This window comes from Vipera berus, assembly GCF_964194415.1.
Source record: "Vipera berus genome assembly, chromosome: 2".
NCBI lineage: Eukaryota > Metazoa > Chordata > Lepidosauria > Squamata > Viperidae > Vipera > Vipera berus.
The window spans coordinates 174,012,039-174,035,634 of NC_138203.1; the positions used below are offsets into that span (position 1 = coordinate 174,012,039).

At 41.3% G+C, this 23,596-nt stretch overlaps 1 protein-coding gene across 4 annotated transcripts; it reads right to left on the minus strand.

Annotated features, from left to right (window-relative positions):
- Positions 1-6: 6 nt before the first annotated feature.
- CYBC1 (cytochrome b-245 chaperone 1) lies at positions 7-19,468 on the minus strand (the record flags this gene model as incomplete). 4 transcript variants are annotated; one of them, XM_081318014.1, is made up of 8 exons in its annotated part: positions 7-2,979; positions 3,607-3,751; positions 3,978-4,100; positions 15,003-15,099; positions 15,927-16,000; positions 16,713-16,754; positions 17,554-17,686; positions 18,221-19,468. In XM_081318014.1, 7 exons carry the CDS (start codon positions 17,636-17,638, stop codon positions 2,874-2,876), a joined length of 672 nt encoding a protein of 223 aa, XP_081174140.1. In that variant the 3' UTR covers positions 7-2,873. The 4 variants fall into 4 exon arrangements, with proteins under 4 accessions (XP_081174140.1, XP_081174143.1, XP_081174142.1 ...); XM_081318017.1 differs by lacking the exon at positions 3,978-4,100; XM_081318016.1 differs by lacking the exon at positions 3,978-4,100 and having other exon boundaries at positions 15,003-15,117.
- Positions 19,469-23,596: the final 4,128 nt, after the last annotated feature.

Consider the following 23,596-nt stretch of genomic DNA (forward strand, 5'->3'; position numbering starts at 1 on the left):
ATAGGGTATGTCCAAATGAATTTTATTAAGCTTGGCATTACAACAAAAACCTGAGGCTATGAGTATTCCATCATGCTTCTATACATTCCTCTGTGTAAAGGTGTACACAGTGTAGAATTTCCAAATTTAAAAATCATGCAGACATTTTATCTGTTAAGTAAATCTTATTAATATGCTTAGAATATTTCCCCTGAAGTGTGAGAAAAGTTAACTATAAAAATTTGTCTCTGAGTACTACAGTGGTTAGGAATCTTCTAATTAAACAGTGGTAGGACATCCAGGGAACAGCAAAGGGACTGTCTTCATGCAACCAAGAATTTTAAGGAAAATAAGATAGTGAGAGTTAGCATATAGACAACCTAAAAATGGGCTTGTACAAACTTTACATGGAATTTGTAATGTGTGAAAAAAAGAAAGCACACAAGAGTAATCTCTTCCATTTAACTCAGTCTGTTTATACATTGGCAAGTAATCTTGCATCTGTTACACTGTTTCTTAAGCTGTGCATTTATTTGCACGGTTTCTGGAAACTGAACATTTAGTGATTTAAGCCTATAAATCACTAGCTCTTCCTTTTGTCAGATATTTAATACAGGAAAAATATGCAATTTTGTTAAAGCCAAGCACCTTTCCATTTTCAGTATTAAGGTTCATCCAAGCAAGAACTCTAATTAAATAGTATTTTCCAATAAATCAAACTGCCTGGTTGAGATTAGTTTACAAACCAAATGTTTCTAAGTAAATGTTGAACTTATTTTTTTGCAGAATTATATAAAAGAAGAGTGCCTATCTTATCCTAGTCAGAGATACCAATCACATTTCCAAGAATTTCTCAAATTGATTCCAACAGAATATCCTAATATTGATCCCCAAATACCATCTGTAATGAGTTCTGAGATGAGCAGTGAGCATTAGGTTCCATTTACCAAACAGGTGACAGCCTTATGCCTCAATTTCCAGATGCAGCTCAGGTTCTCTGACCATCTCAAAGATACAAGTCTATGTTGGATTCAATTTGATATGGAATCATTATTTTAATGTTCTAATTATAGTCTTGTTGAGATGGATATTTCTTCTATTGTATTTCAGTGAATTGTGAATTATCATCCAGTTTTTAAAAGTGCACATATTTGTAGACACAGTGCTATTGCTTAATTGTGCAAGAAGAAACTTTTAATTTCTAATGCCCTATCTCCAGTAAACAAGTATTTACAAAATGGAGTTTATAACTTTTCCTAAACCATTGCTATTTTTTTAAAGCAAGAGATTGTTTTAAAAAGGAAAGCATTAAAATGTGTTTATATAGTATTTGGATATCTGACAAGAAATATTAATGCTGAATATGAAACAGTGCAATAATTTTTAAATTATATAACTGAAAAACCACTTTATAAAGCACACTTTCCAACAAACATTTTAACACTTTTCAAATAACCTGACTTATCTGAACAAAAATGTCTTTTTGACATTTAGTGTTCTACTCTAAAACACTTAGAAAATGACTAAAGAATTATCAAGACAATATATTTTGAGAATTTCTAGAATGTGAGGTATTTACTTTTTATATCTGGAAACCAATGACAGACCCTAACACCTTTTTAGTTTAATTAAATATACTCGATAAGCCTTTTTAATACTTTTCTTTTTAAAAAACCCTCTAAACAGGAAGATTTCTCTGACATACACCATTTTCCCCATTTTTAAAATAAAAATCCATCACTGAATTATCTATTAGACTGGATGTTTCCTTTGAACCGCAGTAAATTTAATACAGACATTATTGGTACTTGGCCCAGTAGAAAATTAACCATAATTACCATCAAACTAATGTTAGAAAAAACGATATAATAATATGAATCATGAGTAGGAAACAAACACAATCATGTGCACACACATACAAACTTCCTTTGTGCTGATCAATTTTAAAGATGAAATATCAAATGTGGTTCCTGTGGAAAAGCTAACAATAGTGTACCACAAACAATCAAGCCAAAGATGTGTTTTTGAAAACTTGCGTTTAAAACATTTAATTTCAGCTCTCTACATTTTAGAATTTATTATAGTCACTGATTTACCATTAGACTAGTATCACCTCTGTGGGTTGTGATTAGACAGCTAGCCTTTGGTTGGAATCCCGTTTATGTCCTTTTCTAGATAGGGAGAAGCTCACTGTTAAATTACAGACTGGCAACCAAAATTTTACAGACTGCCAATTAACTACAAACAGGAGTCGAGTTTTGTTTAAAACAACTTGGGATCAGGACAAATTCCATGTGTAATTACAGACCTCGTGAATTGCTAAGACAATTAGAAGAAGTTCTGTGCTATGTAACATGTCTGTTGCTTGTCAAGTTAGAGTTGTTCCTGCTTTTTGAATGTTCTTCCCCTTTTGTTTAGAAAAAACAAGAGTTTCAGATCTGGATGCAATGCCAAACTGGTTTGCTCTGAATCAAAACCTTTTATATTGCTCCTCCTGCAAAAGTGCAGTTGTTGAGAAATAGCACGGTCCATATTTGAAGTCTATGGCCTCAATACTCTCGCTGGAGAATTTTATTGAAATTTAAAAGAATCACAAGAAGTGCAGAAGGGGAAAGAAGTAGGCTCAAGACTTATCAGGAATTAGATAATCGTCTAAATTATGTCCAAACGGTATTCCCATCTGAAAATCTTTCAGTTAAAAGATCCATTGGTCTAGAAAATATGGAAGACTTTAAACTCCTTTCTGATTGTTGGTTAATATCATACACAGGAAGCTAACAATTAAAAAGTTGTTTCTAGAACTTAAGAATGTAACAGATTCAAGTTTTCTACCATTCAGACAATTTTTGGTTTCCACAGAGTTCATGCAACTATTTGCCCTTTGCTTGATCTTCTTAATCACTAACATCTGTTCCACTACTCGTTTCAAGGCCTTCATCAATCTGTAACTCGTTCAGATCAAGGAAACCAATAATGAGGTTAGCCACAGCCTCAACATCACTGAGGAAGAAAAAAATAATAGGCAAGATTTAATGAATCCAATGAGTTGGTCATGAAAATATGGAACTCTCTGCATCCATCTAGTAAAGGGAAAATATTTGGAAGTATACCAAAACCTCTGGCCTTTATTGTTCCCATGTCTGTTTGAAAGAATATCACAGGATTTTAATGTTAACTTTTATTTTCAAACTGAATTAAATTTCAGTCTGATATCACAAAATTATTTAAGAAAAAAAAGTTAATTGTATGGGTTTCAGATACCAATTCTCTTCCTGATATATAATTAAGAAGTATTACATTAATTTACGTGAAGCACTATGCTTTTCATGCTAAACTCATTTTAATTGGAGAACTGAAAATGTTGATGACACATTTCTGACATCTACACTTAAAAATGTCAAAATAAAATACACTTAAATTCATTCTGGAATAGATTGCAGTCATAAAAATGCCATAACATTATAACTTTAACCAAAAAATGTAAGTTAATGCACAACTAAAGAATTTGAAAAGAACAGTAGTAACAAAAGGACAGTTGGGTTTTTGAGAATGTGATTGCCAATCTCAGTTTAAATGATACCTCCTAACATATCCTAATTAGTCACAAAAGAGAAAGTTCATACATACCTTCTGCAGCCCATTACTGCACTCTGTGTGAGAGGGTGTGAAAATCCAGTGCCAAATCGCAATACAATTAGGTACCCCTTCCCAAAGTAACGAACCTTCTCTTCTTCTACATTCACAGCCTGTATTTCACCCAATGGAACAACCACTATTTGCAAGGAGCAAACAATGAATTGTTAGTAAAATAATGTCAAGCAATACTATGTACAATTCACACCAAAAATTAGTAAAAACTATTTGGATCTTCTTGCATGCCCACAGCTGCCTCCTATTAATTTTAGGCCCAACAGAGCTAACAAGGATTGACCCTAGATAGGAGACTTTCTGAATTCTTCCTCAGAAAATACTAGCATAAACTCTATTTTTCCTCCTACCACTTAAGTTTCTCCTCCCAGCACTTTTGAATGATGATTTGTAGATTCCAAGGTAAGAATGGAATTCAGGAGATTTTGGTGAAGATGATGTTTTGATCTTTAACTCAATGGACTTTGCTGAATCTGTAAGTGAAAGTGCATAGTTAACAATAGAGGGTGAAAATGGCGGCTATATCTTCTAAAGTTCCTGCCCTGAGGCAGCAGTCTTCGGTGAAAACTTCATTGTCCTCTGCATCTGAATCTGTATCAGCTTTTACAGCAAAAGATTTGCAGAATCTGTTGCAAGAGACTATGGAAAAGCAAATGCAGCAATTTGTTGAGATAATGGAGAAAAAGTTGGAGGAGAAGTTTACAGAGAAATTAAAAGAAATGAGAGCAGACATCACATCTGCAATACAAAGCATGGTTAAAAGTATTGAGATTTTGGATGAAAGAGTGGAAGATCTTGCTCAAAATGATATTAGATTGGAAGCCAAAATGACAGAAACTGAAAATGTAATAGAGAAAATGGATTATGATTTGATTTCGACACAGTATTCTCAGATGGAGTTTGCTTTAAGAATCAGAGGCCTAATAGAAAATCCTAAGGAAAATTTGGAGAAAATGGTTTCTGAGGCTTTGGAAGGGGTGTTGAAGCGACCAGCAGATGAAATAATGCAAGATATAGATAAAATCTTCCGTGTTAATTCGTGGATCGCAAGACAAAGGAAACTACCCAGAGATGTGGTGGTTTATTTTACAAAGAGAATGATTAGAAATGAAGTTATCCAGGCCTCCTACAATATTGATTTTGTAATTGCTGAGCAAAAAGTTCTGATTTTAAAAGAGATCCCTGCAAAGATTTTAAGAAAAAGGAAGGAATTTGCTTTTTTGACACAAGAATTGAGACGACGTGATATTAAGTTTAGATGGCAAATACCAGTGGGTATGGTGGTGACCTATGAAGGTACGAGGTACTGTTTTACTACGGAGATTCAGGCGCGTGATTTCTACAGTAATGTTTTAAAAGCAGTCCCCATACCATCTTTGGAATCTACAAAGAAAAAAGGTGAGAGAGAGTCTCAACGTTCCAGAGAGAACCTGCAAGTTGCTGAAGGGTTAACGCAGACAGATGTGAAAGATACAGGAGTGGGTCAAATTTCATTATCACTGGAGAAGGCCAGAAATTGGAAGAGGCGTGCTACTTCTAGACGAATGAATCAAGCCTGAAGATTTAGTCACATAACTGTAAGAGACAATAATGTAATAAGGATTATGGGAATTGGAATTGCTAGAAGGACTAAATATTTGGGGATATATTTTTTACCCCTATAAAATAATTATGTAATATTTCGTGTTGCTTTAGTTCTAAGATGATTATGAAAAGTTAATTGGGAAGATTTGTAGTAGTGTTTATTGATATTCTGTAGGTTATGATTTGTTATTTGGATGAAAAATTTTAAGCTTTTAGTTGGATAGAAGAATAGTTTTATAAAATTGATATAAATTGTTTTCTTTGTGATTGAAGTTAATTTGTAATATTTTTATGGGTAATATTGGAATAGGTAATAGAATATAAGAATATAAGAATGATGTGATTATATAAAAATTTCTTAAGTTTGGAAAGTAATCTATGGTATTTTAAGTTGTATAACACATCAGGATAATGTGAATTTAAAGCTTAGTTGGAATGAGGAATAGTTTTAGACAATTGATATAAATTGGTTTATTTGAGATTGTTTTTATTGGGTATCAGATTGGAAGGTATTATTTTGTATTTGAATAATCATTGATATGATATATATATGTATGTTTGGAATTTACCTATATGAGTTAAAGTTTGATAGTTTGAATAGTTTAGGATTGTTTGCGTAAGTTAGATCATGATTGTTTGTATTTTTATACCCTGTGTTTTGGTATTAGATTGGAAAGTATTATTTTGTATTTGTATAATTATTGATATGATATATATATATATATATGTTTGGAGTTTTCTTATATGAGTTAAAGTTCGGTAGTTTAAATAGTTTAGGATTGTTTGCGTAAGTTAGATTATGATTGTTTGTATTTTTATACCCTGTATTTTGCTCTGGGAAGCGGGGGGGGGGAAGGGAGGGAGGGGTTGGGGAGGGTTGGGGAGGGGGAAGAGGGTGGGGGGAGGGGGTTGGGAGGGGTTTTTTTTTTGGTTTGTTAAAGATAAAATGTATTGTAAAACTTTTTAATAAAAAAAAGAATGGAATTCATTATTGATGTAGTGAAAATCTTTTAAAGCAACAACAGACTCCAAGATCCCTCAAACCATAAACTATAAATTTAGTTTCTGTAGTGAGGAATGTGGTGGCTATGTAGTTCGGATGTTGGAGGTTAGCAAGCCCATGATCACCAGAGTGCTGCTGTGTGAAGAGGTGAGCTCCCGTCATTCACTCTAGCTCCTGCTGACCTAGCAGTTAAAACATTCAATTGCAAATAGGTAGGTACCATTTTGGTGGGCACATTAACAGGACATGAAAGGAGCCCCTATCTGGGCATTCCCCAGTTGGTGATGTCACCAGCTAATCCTTTCACCCCAGAAGTGGCTTGGTGCTTCCAACATGAATGCAAGCGAGTTTCTGTAGCTGATTACTAGCTTAGAAACGTCATGTTGGTGTTAATATTCTTTTGGAAAGATGAACATATGTTTTTTTTAGAAATTTAAGACTTGATTTGCTAATTTTTCAAAGAATAGAAGAGTTGTCCACTTTCAACTATTACACAGGGAATTTTGTGTTTTCAAGGTTTAAATATATTTGTGTCTTCAAAATCCTACGATAAATCAATATACACTATTGTTAATTCTATATGAAGCAAATATGGTCTTAGTAGCTATAAGCAAACTCTTGGTGGAAAATAGAAGTTTACATGTCCAATCATTCTGGTATTTGGACTGGTCAGTCCGGTTTTGGACTGGTCAGCGACCACCTCACTGGGGTGAGAGACCAGTTGGGGTGGGCCTGGCTCAGGACCCCCCTTTCTCTTTCTGCTCCAGATTGGACTCCTCAGCCGGAGTGAGAGGACGACTGAGGTTGTCCCTTGGATTACCATCTCAGGTGGGAGCTGAGATGGCCTTGCGGATTAAGAAATATGCCTACTGGACTTTCTTTTCCAGCTATATACCATCATCGAGCGATCCTTTGGACATTTTTACAAATGTCCAAAGGATAATACATAAAGGTAATACATAAAGCAAGATTAGTTGCTCAAGGATTTGCACAGAATAATAGTGATTATGATGAAGTATTTTCCCCAACGTTAAGAGCTTCCACTCTTAGGGCTGCTTTAGTTTGGGCAGCAAATAAGAATTATAGTATAAAACATGTAGATATTGAAACTGCTTATTTGCATGCAACATTAAACCATGATATATATATGAAAGTTCCATCAGGAATAGAAAGTAAGGTAGGGTACTGTTGGAAACTGAATAAGAGTTTGTATGGTTTAAAACAGTCAGGTTATGAGTGGAATAGATGTTTAGTAAAAGAGTTAAATAGTTTGGGATTTAAAGCTAGTATTGCAGATCCTTGTTTATTTATAAAACAGCAAAATAGTGAATTATCATTGTTATTATTATTCACTGATGATATTGCTATTATAGCAAAAGATGAAACAGAAACTGAAAGAATAATTTCAGGGTTAAAAAGAAAATTTAGAGTAAAAGATCTAGGAGCTATTAGTCATTATCTAGGGCTGGATATTGTCAGGACTAGTAAAGGATTTAAATTGTCTCAAGCTAAGAAAATTAATGGTTTGCTGAAACGTTATAATATGGAAAACTGTAAACCAGTAAAAACACCTATGGTTCAAGGTTTTGAGAGTTCAGCAGATAACAGCAATGTCTTTGATAAAAAGATATATCAATCATTAATAGGCAGCTTGATGTATTTATGTAACTGGTCAAGACCTGACAGCATTTACAGTTAATCATTTAGCTAGATATTGTGAGAATCCTACAACCAGATGTTGGCAAGGTGCGAAAAGAGTTTTAAGATATTTGAAGCACACCATACATTATTCTCTATATCTAGAGCCAACAAAGGAATTGGAACTAAAAGCATTTGCAGATGCTAGTTTTGCATCTGATACTGTAACCAGGAAATCCACTTCAGGATTGGTTGTATTATTGGGAAACGCTTTAGTAGGATGGAGGTCTAACAGACAGAAGCATATAAGCTTATCAACAACTGAATCCGAATTTTCTTGTTTATCTTTATTATGTACTGAGCTATTGGTATGGAAACAATTATTGTTTGATATGGGTTTAAATTGTAATGAACCAATAAAAGTGTATGAAGACAATCAAGCAGCTATAAAATTAGCAACTAATGCTGCAGTGAAAACTAGATCAAAACATACGGATCTACGGTATCTAAATGTCAGACAATGTGTTAAAGATAATTTGATTAAACTGGAATATTGTGCAACTGAAGATAATATTGCTGACCAGTTTACTAAGGCTCAGGGTGCTATAAAGCATAAATCTGTTTGTGATATGTGTAATTTGAGATTGTAAAAATATATGTATAATATGCCACCCAAAAGGGGAGATTGTTAGAGATTAAACTTGTTTGGGTGACAATATTATATAATGGAGTAAAAGCACCTTTAAGGAGTTAAACGGTCTAAGGGTGTGGCTGTAATTATTCCACATAAAAGAGAGTTAGATGTTACACGTAGTTGCTCTTGTATATGTGTTTGATGTTAGTGTTTGGATACCTCTTGTTCTCTTGTTTGCTAACTTGATATTTATTCTCTCAAGATTCAACTGCTTGCTACAGTGTATATTGTTTTTGATATTGGTAAGCAGCTTTTGTATTTTGATACTATGTTTTTTATGGACTGACTTTTATGTGCATGATACTGGATTGATACTTGGACTATTTCTTACTGTGTTTCTTTTTGTTGTCTGAGTAAAAATAAGTTATAAAACTCGTGTTAGTGCATTACTGTTTGCCTAAAAGTCCCAGTACAACTTCCACTGTGTATTAATAATACTCTGTTAAACAAACCATTTTTTCAACAACATATTCTAACAATCTGCCCTAAGAGACTATCCTTATGTATGGTTTATCGTTACTCCGAAGCGGACTTGTATGCCCTTAGGGGGGTTCCTGCCTCATGGGCGCGACCTGTTGCCTGTTTCCATACTCCCCTTAATGACGAGCCCAAGCGTTGGGGCTCCGAGAGGTGGCTGGGCTTAGATAGGGGCCTCGAGTTAAGACGTGTTAAGAGGCCCCTGATAAAATTTTCAGCCGGTTATTTTAAAAGGTTAGGGAGGGGGAGGGAGGGGGGGGGTAGGGAGGGAATCTTTAACCGGCACTCAGTCTGGTCCTGTTAGAGGTCCTGACGGGACGGGGTCTGGGGAGGTGGCTGCTGGTTCTGGGAATGTGGGGGTGGGGCTTCAAATCCCCACGGCGATAGGGAATGGCAGCAGGTGTTTCCGCGGAGGGCCATACCAACATCTGGGATCGCGCCCCCGCTATCTCCGAGCGGTGGTGCGCTCCGACCCTCCGGTTAGCACCCTCCTACCCGGGGATGAGGGTGATCAGGCCCCTGAGCTCAGGTTGGTCTATTTTAACGCTAGATCCGTAGTTAACAAAGCTCCCCTCATCCATGATCTGATCGAGGAGGAATGTGCAGATCTAGCGTGCATCATGGAAACTTGGTTGGGTTCGGAGGGAGGGGTGCCTCTCACCGAGTTATGCCCGCCAGGTTTCCGGGTGCTGCACCAGCCACGGGCTCAGGGCAGGGGCGGTGGGGTGGCAGTGGTTATTCGGGAGACTTTGTGTCCCCGGGAGGCCACCATTGTCCAGATGGCCGGGAGTGAATCCCTCCTCTTGAGATGTGGCCCTCGGGTTCAGTTGGGCTTGTTGCTTACATACCTGGCGCCCAGCTGTGTGGCAACAGCCCTGCCTGAGCTGCTCGATACCCTCTCAGGGTTGGCGGTGGAGTTCCCCAGGCTTATAGTCCTGGGTGACTTCAACCTGCCATCACTGGGAGGGTCGTCGGAGTTAGCTCGGGAGTTCATGGCCTCCATGACAGCCATGGGCCTGACCCAGGTTATTGAGGGCCCAACTCATGAGGGGGATCATACTCTCGACCTGGTGTTCCTGTCTGGACAGTGGTTGGATGATCTGGGAGGGGGTTCCCCGTCCATCACCCCTCTGTCATGGTCAGATCACCACCTCCTGAGGCTGGTTTTCCGTCATGCCACCAGGTGGTTCCGCCCCAGGCGCCTAATGGACCCGGATCGGTTCCAGAGGGCGCTTGGGCCTATACCAATCACCCTTACCCACAGCCCAGTCGATGCTCTGGTGGAGGCCTGGGAAACGGCTGCCACCAGGGCACTTGACTGCGTTGTACCCATGCGACCTCTGACCCGGCGCAGATCCCGTTGGGCCCCATGGTTCTCTGTGGAGCTCCGGGAGATGAAGCGTCGGAGACGAGGTCTAGAGAGCGGTTGGAGGTCCAGCCGATCCGAATCCGACCGATTGCAGTTAAGAACCTTTATAAGGTCTTATCTTGCGGCGATAAGGACGGCGAAGTCTAACTACTTTGCTGCCCTTATCGCGTCCGCAGATAATCGCCCGGCCGCCCTGTTTAGGGTGACTCGCTCCCTCCTTAACCAGGAGGTGAGAGAGGATCCCTTGCAGGGACGAGCCGAGGAGTTTAGTCATCATCTGGCGGACAAAATCGCTCGGATCCGGACCGGCCTGGACTCTGACTGGGCAGAGTCTGATGTGGAGGAATCAGGCGGTCTTGAGCACGTTATCTGGACTGAGTTTGACCCTGTTTCCCCTGATGATGTGGACAGGATCATGGGGAGACTGAGCACCACCACCTGTTTGTTGGATCCGTGCCCCTCCTGGCTAGCTTATGCGGCTCGGGAGGGAACACGAGGCTGGTTCCATGCAGTAATAACTGCTTCTTTGAAGGAGGGTGTCTTCCCTGCCGCCTTGAAGGAGGCGGTGGTGAGACCCCTTCTCAAGAAGCCTGCTTTGGACCCGGCTGCTTTAAACAACTATCGTCCAGTCTCCAACCTTCGCTTTCTGGCGAAGGTTGTTGAGAGTGTGGTGGCGCATCAGCTCCCTCTGGTCCTGGAGGAAACTGATTATCTGGACCCGTACCAATCGGGCTTCAGGCCCGGACACAGCACGGAGATGACATTGGTCGCGCTGGTGAATGATCTCTGGAGGGCAAGGGACGGGTTGCTCCTCTGTCCTGGTCCTATTAGATCTCTCAGCGGCTTTCGATACCATCGACCATGGTATCCTGCTGCGGCGTCTCAGGGGGTTGGGAGTGGGAGGCACCGTTCTACGGTGGTTCTCCTCCTACCTTCAGGGCCGCTCGCAGTCGGTGTTGACAGGAGGGCAGAGATCCGCCTCGAGGCCTCTCATTTGTGGAGTTCCTCAGGGGTCGGTTCTCTCGCCTCTCCTGTTCAACATCTATATGAAGCTGCTGGGCGAGATCATTCGTGGTTTCGGGGTGGGGTATCACCAGTACGCTGATGATACCCAACTCTTTCTTTCCACCCCGAACCAACCCAGTGATGCCCTCTCCGTGATGTCCCGGTGCCTGGAGGCGGTTCAGGTCTGGATGGGGAGAAACAGGCTTCGTCTCAATCCCGCCAAGACTGAGTGGCTGTGCATATCGGCATCTCGGGTTAACCAAGTTATTCCACCTCTTACGATGGGGGGTGAGGTGTTACCCCCCCGTTGATAGGGCTCGCAACTTGGGCGTCCTCCTGGATTCACGCCTCAATTTTGAAGATCACATAGGAGCCGTGACCAGGGGGGCTTTTGCCCAGGTTCGCCTGGTGCGCCAGTTGCGTCCCTATCTGGACCGAGACGCCCTACGCACAGTTACTCATGCGCTTGTGACCTCCCGTTTGGACTACTGTAACGCTCTCTACATGGGGCTGCCCTTGAAGACCACTCGGAGGCTTCAACTGGTGCAGAATGCGGCCGCGCGAGTTGTAATGGGGGTTTCCCGATACTCCCATGTAACACCTCTACTCCGCGAGCTGCATTGGCTTCCGGTTGCCCTCCGGGTGAAATTCAAGGTGCTGGTTATTACCTATAAAGCCCTACATGGCCTGGGTCCGGGGTACTTGAGGGAACACCTGCTGCCGGCCTCAAACGCCCTTCGCCCAGTGCGCTCCCACAGGGAGGGTCTGCTCAGGGTTCCGCCGGTAAGAGATTGCCGGCGGGTGACACCCAGGGATAGGGCCTTCTCAGTGGGAGCGCCTGCCCTCTGGAACCAGCTGCCGGTGGAGCTGAGGACTGCCCCCGACCTCCGATCATTCCGCCGGGGCCTGAAGACCTGGCTCTTTGAGCTCTCGGGCCCAGGCTGAGGAGAAAATTATTTTAATTGGGGTTTTTAATAGCACAGGGTTGATTTAATATTTTTTAACTTGGCTTTTAACTTTTGTATGTTTGATTTTTAACTCCCTGTAAACCGCCCTGAGTCCTCAGGGAAAGGGCGGTATATAAATGCAATAAAATAAATAAATAAATAAATAAATAAATATTCTTGCAATCACAGCATAAAACAAAAACTGTTTAGTTGGTCTTCCGGTTTCATGTGAGCAGTGAAGCAATTGAGGGATTCAGAATACTGAGCCCTTCCACTGAATTTCTTTCTGTTTGGGGACCCTAAATGGACCAGGAGCCGCCCCGGAGAGGTGGCAATAAATGAAGGTAGTCCAAGGGACCTAGGAGAAATGGTGGTCTCCCCGATCGGTCCAGGAGAAGCCTTCCAGAAACCAACAGAAGGAAGGCTAGCTAACTCCATTGTCTAGCCTAAGCTGCAAACAACAAGTCAAAAGCTCTACTTTAAGCTGATTGTAAGCAGCGCGTTTGAATCTGGGTAAGAATATTGATTTTCTCTATCCTACCTACTTTCCTGAAGAAGAGAACTCCCAAAACAAAAGATCTCTGAGAGAGAAGGAGGGAGTTTCTCCCCCACCTTTTGGCAATTGGAAGTGGCAAATTTCACCCTTTAGGGAAGGAAAAGATTAGAAAGATCTGAAAAATGAACCAATGCTGACACCTATTGGTGGACGAGGATTATTTGGGGACAAATTTCTGCCTCTGACCTTCAAAGTTCTCAATAAACACAGCTGTTTAGATAAAGTGAGACTTACAAATCTGAGGGAACAGAAACAAAGAAAAAAAGACTTTTTTATGAACTTTTTGGACTATACACATCTATTTAATTCTGACTTCAAAGCCATTTCCAAAGGGGGGGAAAGGAAAAAAATCTAGACTTGGTCATTATGGAAAATCAGAGACTTATAGAAAATACTTATCAAGAAACAATGAATACTTCACAGGAGGAAATATATGATAAGCTGCAACCAATTCAAAGGACAATGATCTCAAACTACAAAGAAATACAGAACAACTTTGAAAGTATAAATTAACTTATCTCTAATTTAATTCTCCTCCCAAGAAAACTCTCAGGAAAATATAGCAGAAATGTCTGAACATAATTCCGAGGATAGGGACGTAAAGATGGAATTTTACAAAACAAAAGAATATGATTTAATTCAAGTGGAAGAAAAGATAACTTACATTTCAACGCTTCAAAGCAAATTTGAGGATAAGAAAAAGGACTGGGAAAAACATTCTACAGAGATACAAGGAAAAACATCAGAACTGGAGAGACAAAAAGTGACAAGAGAAGTGGAGAGAAAAGGAAGGAAAAAGATTCCTAATAAAAAGAAGTGGGCAAATGCCCATAACAAAGATACTGATTTACCTTCTTTATCTACAGTAAGAAGGTAAAGTAAAGGTAAAGGTTCCCCCGCACATGCGTACTAGTCGTTTTCAACTCTAGGGGCTGGTGCTCATCTCCGTTTCAAAGCCAAAGAGCCAGCGCTTGTCTGAGGACGTCTCTGTGGTCATGTGGCCAGCATGACTAGACGCCAAAGGCACACAGAATGCTGTTACCTTCCCACCATAGTGGTCCCTATTTTTCTACTTGCATTTTTACGTGCTTACAAACTGCTAGGTTGGCAGGAGCTAGGACGAGTAACAGGCGTTCACTCTGTTACACGGCACTCGGGATTTGACCCGTCAAACTGCCAACCTTCTGATCGACAAGCTCAGCGTCCTAACCCACTGAGCCACCACGTCCCTATCTACAGTAATACCTATGATTAAATGGAAAAATCTTTTGATTCAGCAAAGTACATTGATTAAGAAAGACACTGGGTAAAGAAAAAAGATTAAAATGGAAACTAAGAAAATAGATGATGGGACCTATCAGACAGAATACCTAAAAAAAGAAGCATTTGTTTGAATATGGTTAAAGAAATAGAAAAACTTTGGAATATACCACTTTAAGAGGGATGAATTCTCCAAATAATATAGTATGCTTCTTTCTTTTTTGTAAAAAACACACCCTGAAATGACTTAAATAAAGCAAATGTTTTAGGTACTTAAATGTGACGGAATTTAAGAAAAGTATTAAAAAAAACTGTTTAGTTGAACTACAGGGGTTTACAAGAATAGTGCCTTCTAGGATGTTTCTTCTACATTCTTATCTAGCTGATAACTAGGGTTTCCTGGGGAATCCCCTTTCAAGTACTAACTTGGTCTAATTCTGCTAAGTGTTTTTTAAAGTCAACCAAGGTGATCCAATGCTGCCACATCATGTAAGGACAAAATGAATAATAGTTGCAAAACTCTTAACTCAGCAACCACTGGAAACAAACAACCTACTAGTTATTATGAAAACAAAAATATTTAATCTCAAAACCAAAGAGAACACTGAACAGAAATTTGTAGCAACATGGTGGCTTCTGCAGGAGTCTGAATAAATTGTCATTTTCTTCAGGTTTTTGCAGAGACAAAACTTTAACCTGCCTAAGCAAACAGGTTAAAGAATCACAATTAAGAGAACAGCTAAATAATACTTTACTACAATATGTACATATATCAGGATCAAGTAAATATCTTACTTTCTATACAACATGCACCATACTAAGAAAAACACTTGTTGCTTTACCTTGTTCGTGGCCAGCTCTTGAAAGGGTCAGAAGCTTTTTGTAAAGGCTGAATGACTTTAAGTAAACCTTTCCTGCATCTTTTTCAAATATAGCTTCCTGTGGGAAATAAAGCACCTTACGAAGCCATTTATTGGATGAGAGGAAAATAACAGTTGTCAGACAAGTATAAACATTCTTTTCTATAATAATGTGAATAATTAAAATAGTCAATATCATGTATTGGATCATGTATTATTTATTTATTTTTTATTTTAATCCCATTTATATCCCACCCTTCTCCGAAGACTCAGGGCGGCTTACAATTTAAGCACAAACCAATGTGCTTAGCAATAGCCTTCATTCTATGTATATGCCTGCTTATTAGGGCTTTCGCCGCCCCCCCCCCAAGTGGCATTATTACAAAGTCAGTTTATTGCCCCCAACAATCTGGGTCCTCATTTTACCTACCTCGGAAGGATGGAAGGCTGAGTCAACCTTGAGCCTGGTGGGATGCGAACCTGCACTAATTGCAGGCAGCTGGTGTTACTTAAGGAGGCATTAGCCCACTGCTCCACCAAGGCTGTAAGTAAATTTAGTTTCAGATCCTCCTTAAAAAGTAAAATGTACATAAATCTCACATTTCCCATCAAACTCTTTATCTCTCATTTTCAGAAAAATCTCAAATCTCAGTCTGAATCTCAAACTGGATTGTTCCAGTTTTGGAATGAACTATTTCTTAAAAGCCTTTCTGACTATTATTTGTTGAATCACTTCCAGAGCAACTGAAATGGCTTTTTCCAAAGCTAGAAGTACTTTTTGATCAGACAAGTTTGAGAACAATCTATTCTGGATTCAACGCATTCCATTACTGAATATTTTGTCTTTCCCCAATTTACTATCTGGCCAATTAAACTAACTTTTTTGTAAGATATTACAGTACTTACTTCCCACTCCTCCAGGTTTTGTGCAGCTACAAAGAGACAGCCAACAAGATAAAAAAGTTTCCAACCCAGGGTATCTGAATGACAAAATAATATTTCAAGTTATGAATACATTTCTAATTTATACTTTGTTTAAATTATTTGTAGGTATTAAAATGTGGCTGAAGATAAAATTAAAAATCACATCCAACTAAAAGGAGAAAGAATAAGAGTAAAGGCTAATTTAAGACCACCTAGTATTAAAACAATTACCGGTACAAATGCTTTCAGCAGCTCACTAAAAGTTCTTTAATACAAAAATGAGGAGAATAAATGTACCCTTATAAAGGACTGTAATGACAGAAGCTGATACATGCCAACTGGTAATAATATTTTAAACTGGCAATATACCAAACTAAAACAATGGAGAAACTTGTGCAGAGCCTATTGAAGCAAGTACCATGAGCTGCCATGTAAGAGAGAAGAGGAAGGCAAAGACACCATCAACACTTGCTCTTACATTAAGGAAAAATTGGCCATTTTGCCTCTTGCATTTTTATTAGAAAAATAGTCATTCTACATAATGGGGGGAGGATGTTCATTGAACCAACATTTGTTAACATTTTCACACTTCCTCTCTTCCTTATGAGGTGTCTAGGAAAAATGGAAATGTATACACTATAAAGTTCAGAACTGTTGAGCACAACACAAATCAGAACATAATAAATTCAATAAATTTAAAGAATGGCTGAGAGAAATGTGTGTTTTTAAAGATATTAACAAGAAACTAAACTTTTCTGGTGAATTTACCTTCACTATAATAAGCAGCAGCTATGCCAATGGAGGAGATCCCTATAGAGAAAAAGGAGAGAAATTAATTTACAATTTAATTCTACTATTTAAATTAAACTATATAAAAATTTTGTGCTTAGAGGCATTTTAGGTAGATTAACTTCAAAAGAATCTTCAAAGAAAATAATTAATTCTAGCTGTTTTCTTGAATTCAATTCAATGACTGTTATGGTGCTTTAGAGCTAGTTAGCATAAAACATAACAATCACTTCCAGAGTTTGTCCTCTTCCATCGATTTGACTACACATCTGATCAATTCTAATATTTCAGAGACTAGTCAAATCTTTATTACACCTGTTCTAAAAGAAAAAGACATTAAAATTCTCTGACCTGATTCTCCCACTATATTTTCCCTGCTGAGTTAAAAGGATTTGTAAAGGATTAACATATAATAATGAAAGGACAGTTAGAAATAGCATAGTGCCAACTATTGCATTATCTTGTTGAATTATACTGTAAAGCCTTCCTGAATTGACTCAAATAACTGTTTGCAATGATAGAATGATTCTGTGAAAGTTTTTATTAGAATAACTGAGAGATATTCTCAATAAATACATCCCAGGTCAATGACTTGAAGTCAAAATTCGGATTAATATTACAATCAACATGCAAAAGCCAATTCCATCTATTCAAATTGTTGTCCAGGATATGGGAACAAGCAGTCTTGTTCTTATAAAGTATTTGCTGCAAGCTTCAGCCCTGAAGAGAGAGCAATAAATTGTCAAAATTGACTCTCTCTTTTTTAATGGAGTCCTGTCATTTGAGCTTTCTTTTAGATGTTTAGGAGAAACAGGCTTACCTACAAGGACAGACCAAGATCTGATGCCTGGGGATCTCTTCAAGTGAAGGAGTGAGTTTGAATGACTTTCAACTTGCATATACATCTTTGACAGTGGGTAGGAAGTTATAGTGCCACAAAGCACTCACAAAACCTAAAGAACAAGGCAGGAAACCAACTAAGTCGTTTTTTTCGAGCAAACTACAGTTTGGTATAAACTGTTCCTCACACAGTTGTCCATGCTTCCAGCATTTTCCGTTATATGCATTCCCCCCCCCCCACACACACACAATATGAACAGCACCAAAGCCCTCGTTTCCCACTCTCCAAACCAACAGCAAATTGATAAGCTGCATTTTGTATATTTATTTATATATAGCGCTTTAAGGGTGCAGTTAGCAAACGGGAAATAAGAAGGTGGCTTTACTTCCTTCCCCGTTTTGTGCTGCACCGCCGGCGGTCCATTCTAAGAAGTACAGTACAATCCTGAATAGCCGAAAGGGTCCAACGCCCTTTTCTCGCTCTCTATACAGCCCTTCAGACGTTACTCTTCCGGGCACGTGTTAGCCCCTTAGCTTAGCTTAATCCCGGGAGCCTTCCCTTTCTTGGTCCTCCCATCCCTTCCATCGCCGTTCAGAGAACTGCACGGCGTCAGATGTCTCCATCCCGCAGACGACGCATCCCTCACCTAAGTGACCGCCCGGCGCTTTCCCGTTTGTCCTTCGGGCGACAAACGCGTCGCCGAAGAATCATAGAACTAAGACAGCTCCCTTGTAATCAAGTAGGCAGCGAGTTTTGAAAGGCAGACCGCGCCTCAAGTTCAATAGAAGCACACAGGGTAGAGTTGCCCACAACGCTCACTTCCTTTTCTGATTATTATTATTTTTTTTCCTAAAGGCGATGCAGAAATTGAAGAAGTTCTAAGGAACGACTTGGGGCAAAGCGGGGACCTTGCTGCCTAGTTTCCTGTACAGTTGTGAGTCTTTCCACCTTAGGCGAACGAGTGAAGAGCGCACGGTGGAGCGATTTTATCAAGGAAGAATAATAATATTAGATTTAGAATGTTTGTTCTGTTTGGTTGTTGGTAAATAATATTCTTCATTTTCTTTTTTTGAAAAAAAATATAGCCTATATGTTGTCAGCCGCTGAGAGTCGAAAAAGTCTATACTGGGCAGCTTTATAAATCTTGAAATAAATAAGTTGTTGGCACATCTGCTATGAATTAGAAGGCATTTACAGCATATTATTCTTACTTAATGTAGCTTGGTTGATTTTCACTTTATGCAGTGTTTTGATAAACCTGTCAGGGAGGTTGGGCTAATTATTTCAGCTATCTTTAAGGCAAAAAAAATTTTTGGACAAGACATTTTATCATTAGCAGCAGACAAAAAGAGGGACAAGAGACAAATGCCACAAATGCAAAGTCAAGAATATTCTTTTATTACCTGGAACAGACGTCATAAAAAATGTCATCTGTTGGCAAGATAGAAAATAATGTAACTGCAGTGAAAGAATTCCATAGTTATTTCTGAGTTTGAGTGAAAATTTTGGGGCAATGGTTATAGATGAAGGACATAAATGGAAGCATATAAAACCTTTTATGAAATAACATTAAGTAGAGGTTGTTGTGTATTTACTCGTTATATATTTACACAGTGTGTTATAATAGAAGTAATAGGGCTGAGGTAAAAAACCGTGGCAGCTTTGACAGCTGTCAAAGCTGCCGGGCCGAACTGCGCAAGCGCCAACCGACTGACAGCTCAACACGCGCTACCGATGACAGCTCCGAGCTGTCAAACCCTGACGGCCCCGATTGGCGGAAACAAACGGCGCGGGAACGGACTCACCCCTGATTGGTCAAACTGCCGACAGCTGCCAGTATAAATAGATGTCATGTTCTTCTGTTTGTTGCCTGGTTCAGAATAAAGAGTTAAACTGTTAACTCGCTGTCTCGCCTGCTTACTTGCTAAAGCACTGGCGACGAAGGTGGGATGCCTGCTTGCCTAAGCTGAAGTCACTACCTAAGGGGAGAAGAGATTTTTTCCCTTAGCCAAGCTGGTCACTTGCTGAAGTCACTCGGAAGCCGAACTTTCCTTCAAAGCAAGCAGCGGCACCCACAGTTATAGACAGCATGACGAACCATGGCCACATTCGAGAATTCAATACCCGCCACCCAGAAGGCTGGGAGTCTCATCTGGGCCAGGTAGAAGGATACCTGGTGGTTAAGAAGATTACGGACGACCGGGCCAAGGCAGCCGCCCTCCTCTGGCTCAGCGGGCCCGCCGTATATGATGCCGCTGTAGGAATCTTCACCCCTGAGCCGATCGCCACTATCTCCTACGCCGACCTGACCGAGGGGCTGAGCAAATACTTCATGCCCCTCAAGTCAGAACTCTTCTGGAGAGTAAATTTCGCCCGGAAACTACAGCTTCCTGACGAGCCAGCAAACGACTTCATAACCCGGGTCAGACACGCCGCACGACGGTGTCGGTTCCCGGACCTAGAAGACCGAATCCGGGACCAGATCGTCATAGGGCTCAAAGACGAACGGCTGAGGAAGAAGCTGATCGCCAAGCCAGAAATGTCAATGACCGATGTGGCGAGGGAAGTCATAGCATACGAGGACAGCCACGGTGACAACCGACGTCTACCAGCAGCGGGCCCAGTGGGTCCGTGCACCAGGAGGACGGCGGGTTCAGCGGTCCCGAAGATGACGACGTCTCCATGGACATCGATGCGGTACAGCGGCGGTTCGAAAAGCTCAAGCTGCATCGCAACTACAGGGGGGGCCTGCCAACAATCAGAGGGGCGCTAACTTCCAACCAAACAGGGCTAAGTGTGCCAGCTGCGGCGGAAGCCACCCGAGAGCAACATGCCGGTTCCGCAGTGCCAAATGCCACGGGTACGGAAAGACAGGTCACCTCAAAGCCGTGTGCCGCAGCCAGAGCCGAGAAAATCTGCACGAATTGGAGGTTACAACCGCAGGTATGACCCTACACACACCCAGAGCCAGGCACAGTCCCAGAAACCTAGTGCTTAACGTAAGGGGAAGGGCGGAAAAATATACAGTCCACAGCACTCTTAAGCCCAAAATTAAGGTGGACGTTCTGATTCAAGGAATTCCCTGTGAGATGGAAGTGGACTCTGGGTCCTCCGTCTCACTCATTTCGTGGCAAACTTACAGGGACATTTGTAACCGAAGTAGAAAACGGCCCGCCCTTCGACCCACCAAACTCCGCCTAGCTGACTTCCAGAAAACGCCCATTAAACTCCGGGGAAAAGCTTCCGTCCCCGTGGAGTTCAAACAATTTAAAGGATCCCTCCCTATTCCTGTGACCCAAGAAAACAGAATCAGCCTGTTAGGTCTAGACTGGTTTGAGGCACTAGGGATAGCGTTGACAGGTGTCAACGCCATTCAGCTGTCAAATTTAGAATCCGTCTGCCTTCAATTCGCGGACGTCTTTGACAGCTCGCTAGGGAAGTACACTGGACCGCCCGTATCACTTAAACTAAACCCGAATATAATGCCTATCAGGATCAAGGCAAGAAGAGTTCCCTTCGCCTTGAGGGAGAAAATAGAAGCTGAGCTAGACCGATTAACTACCTTAGGAGTCCTAGAACCGGTAGAAGGGGCGGAGTGGGAAACACCCATAGTGACCCCAGTTAAGCCAAATGGCCAAATAAGATTATGTGCCGATTATAAAGCGACCCTCAACCTCGCACTAAATGCACATGCCTACCCGGTCCCGGCTGTCAAAGACATCCTCGCAGCCATTAAGTCAGGCGCCATATTTGCCAAGTTGGACTTGGCGCAGGCGTATTTACAGCTGCCTGTCACCCCTGACACCGCTTTAGCTCAGACAATCGTCACCCACAAGGGAGCTTTTAAAATCAACCGCCTTCAATTCGGCATCTCTGCAGCCCCGGGGATCTTCCAGGAAATCATGGAAAAAACACTTAAAGGGATCCCCGGGGTCTGTCCATATTTCGACGACGTCCTAATTGCAGGGGAATCAGAAAAAGACCTAGCTGACAAATTAACAAAGGTGCTCCTTAGGTTCAGGGAGGCTGGTCTCAAACTAAAACGGGACAAATGCTCCATCGGGGTGCCCTCAACAGAGTTCTTAGGGTTTAAAATAGACGCTAAAGGAATTCACCCCACTGAAACAAAAATAAAAGCTATTAAAACAGCACCAACTCCTAAAAATAAACAAGAACTTCAAGCCTTCCTAGGGTTAGTTAACTTTTATCATACCTTCCTGCCTCATAAAGCCTCCATTGCTGAACCTTTACATAGGCTATTAGACAAAGGCAAAACCTGGACTTGGTCATCTGAGCATGATAAAAGTTTTAATCTATTAAAAAACTTACTCTCCAGCAATACAACAGTAGCCCTGTATAACGAACAGCTGCCCTTATGTCTGGCTTGCGATGCCTCCCCCTATGGCATCGGAGCAGTCCTAAGCCACTTAACTAAAGATGGAAAACAGACACCTCTAGCGTTCTATTCCAGAACGCTGTCAAAACCTGAGCGAAATTACGCTCAGATTGACAAGGAGGCTTTAGCTATAGTAGCTAGCGTAAAAAAATTTCATGATTACCTATACGGCCGATCCTTTACCATTTTTACTGACCATAAACCCCTGTTAGGACTTTTTACAGTAAACAAACTAACACCACAAATATTATCTCCCCGCATCCTGAGATGGTCTACCTTCCTGTCAGCCTATTCATATAATTTAGAATACAAGCCAGGGAAATCCATGGGCCATGCCGATGGCCTTAGCAGGCTCCCCCAACCGATAGTCGACCCAGACCCAGCACCAGCTGGAAGAATACTGGCTATCTCAGACCTGCCAGAATGCCCATTATCTGTTAAAGACATCTCTGCAGCCACTGCTGCAGACAGAATTTTAGGCAGAATCTTAGGCTATGTCACGTCTGGCTGGCAATACACACCCCCAGACCCAGAATTCCAACCTTATATTTTAAAGCAAAAGGAATTATCCACCCATCAGGGATGTCCTTTATGGGGCAGCAGGGTAATCATACCCGACAAACACAGACTCAAGGTGTTAGAGAGCCTCCACGAAGGGCACCCAGGGACCGTCAAAATGAAGGCTCTGGCCAGGAGCTATGTCTGGTGGCCAGGATTAGATAAGCAGATTGAGACACATGTAGCCGGCTGCTATTCCTGCCAACTTGTTAGAGCCGCCCAGCCTCATGCTCCCATACACAGATGGGAAACTACAAAGACACCCTGGTCTCGTATCCATATAGATTATGCAGGTCCATTCCAGGGACAATCATTCTTAATAGTCGTGGATAGCTATTCGAAATGGCTAGAGGTGGCACCAGTGACTAGCACAACTTCATCTGCCACAATACAAGTTTTAAGAGGATTATTCGCAACACATGGGCTTCCAGATGTTATAGTTTCCGATAACGGCCCCCAATTTACCTCCTACGAATTCCAGAATTTCACAACGGCGAACTCTATTAGACACACCACCACGGCTCCCTTTCACCCATCGTCGAACGGCTTGGCAGAGGTGATGGTGAAATCAACCAAAGAGGCACTGCGGAAAATTATCTCCGGGAATTGGCACCGAAGACTGGCTCAATTCCTTTTATCACAACACACCACCCCATGCACAACTACTGGAAAGTCCCCAGTGGAGCTCCCCTGGGGCAAAAGATTAACTACCAGACTAGACCGTCTACATCCTGACAGATCCCCTCCAGACCCAGAACCACCCCTTCAACATAGAACTCTTAACACAGGGCAAGCTGTCTGGGCGAGGAATTACGGGGGGGGGCAACAAATGGACACAGGGGGTGGTCATTGAACAAACGGGCCCCCTATCACACATCATAGACATTGGACATAATATCCATATCCGCAGACACATCGACCAACTTCGGCGTCGCAGTCCTCAAAACATGGGGGAAAGGGGTAACGACGAAATGCTGACAGAAGCACCGCCACAGAGTCCTGCACGCCAAAATTCCCCCGATCGGATCATACCACTTCAACACCCCGCTCCAAGTGACGCGGAACCTT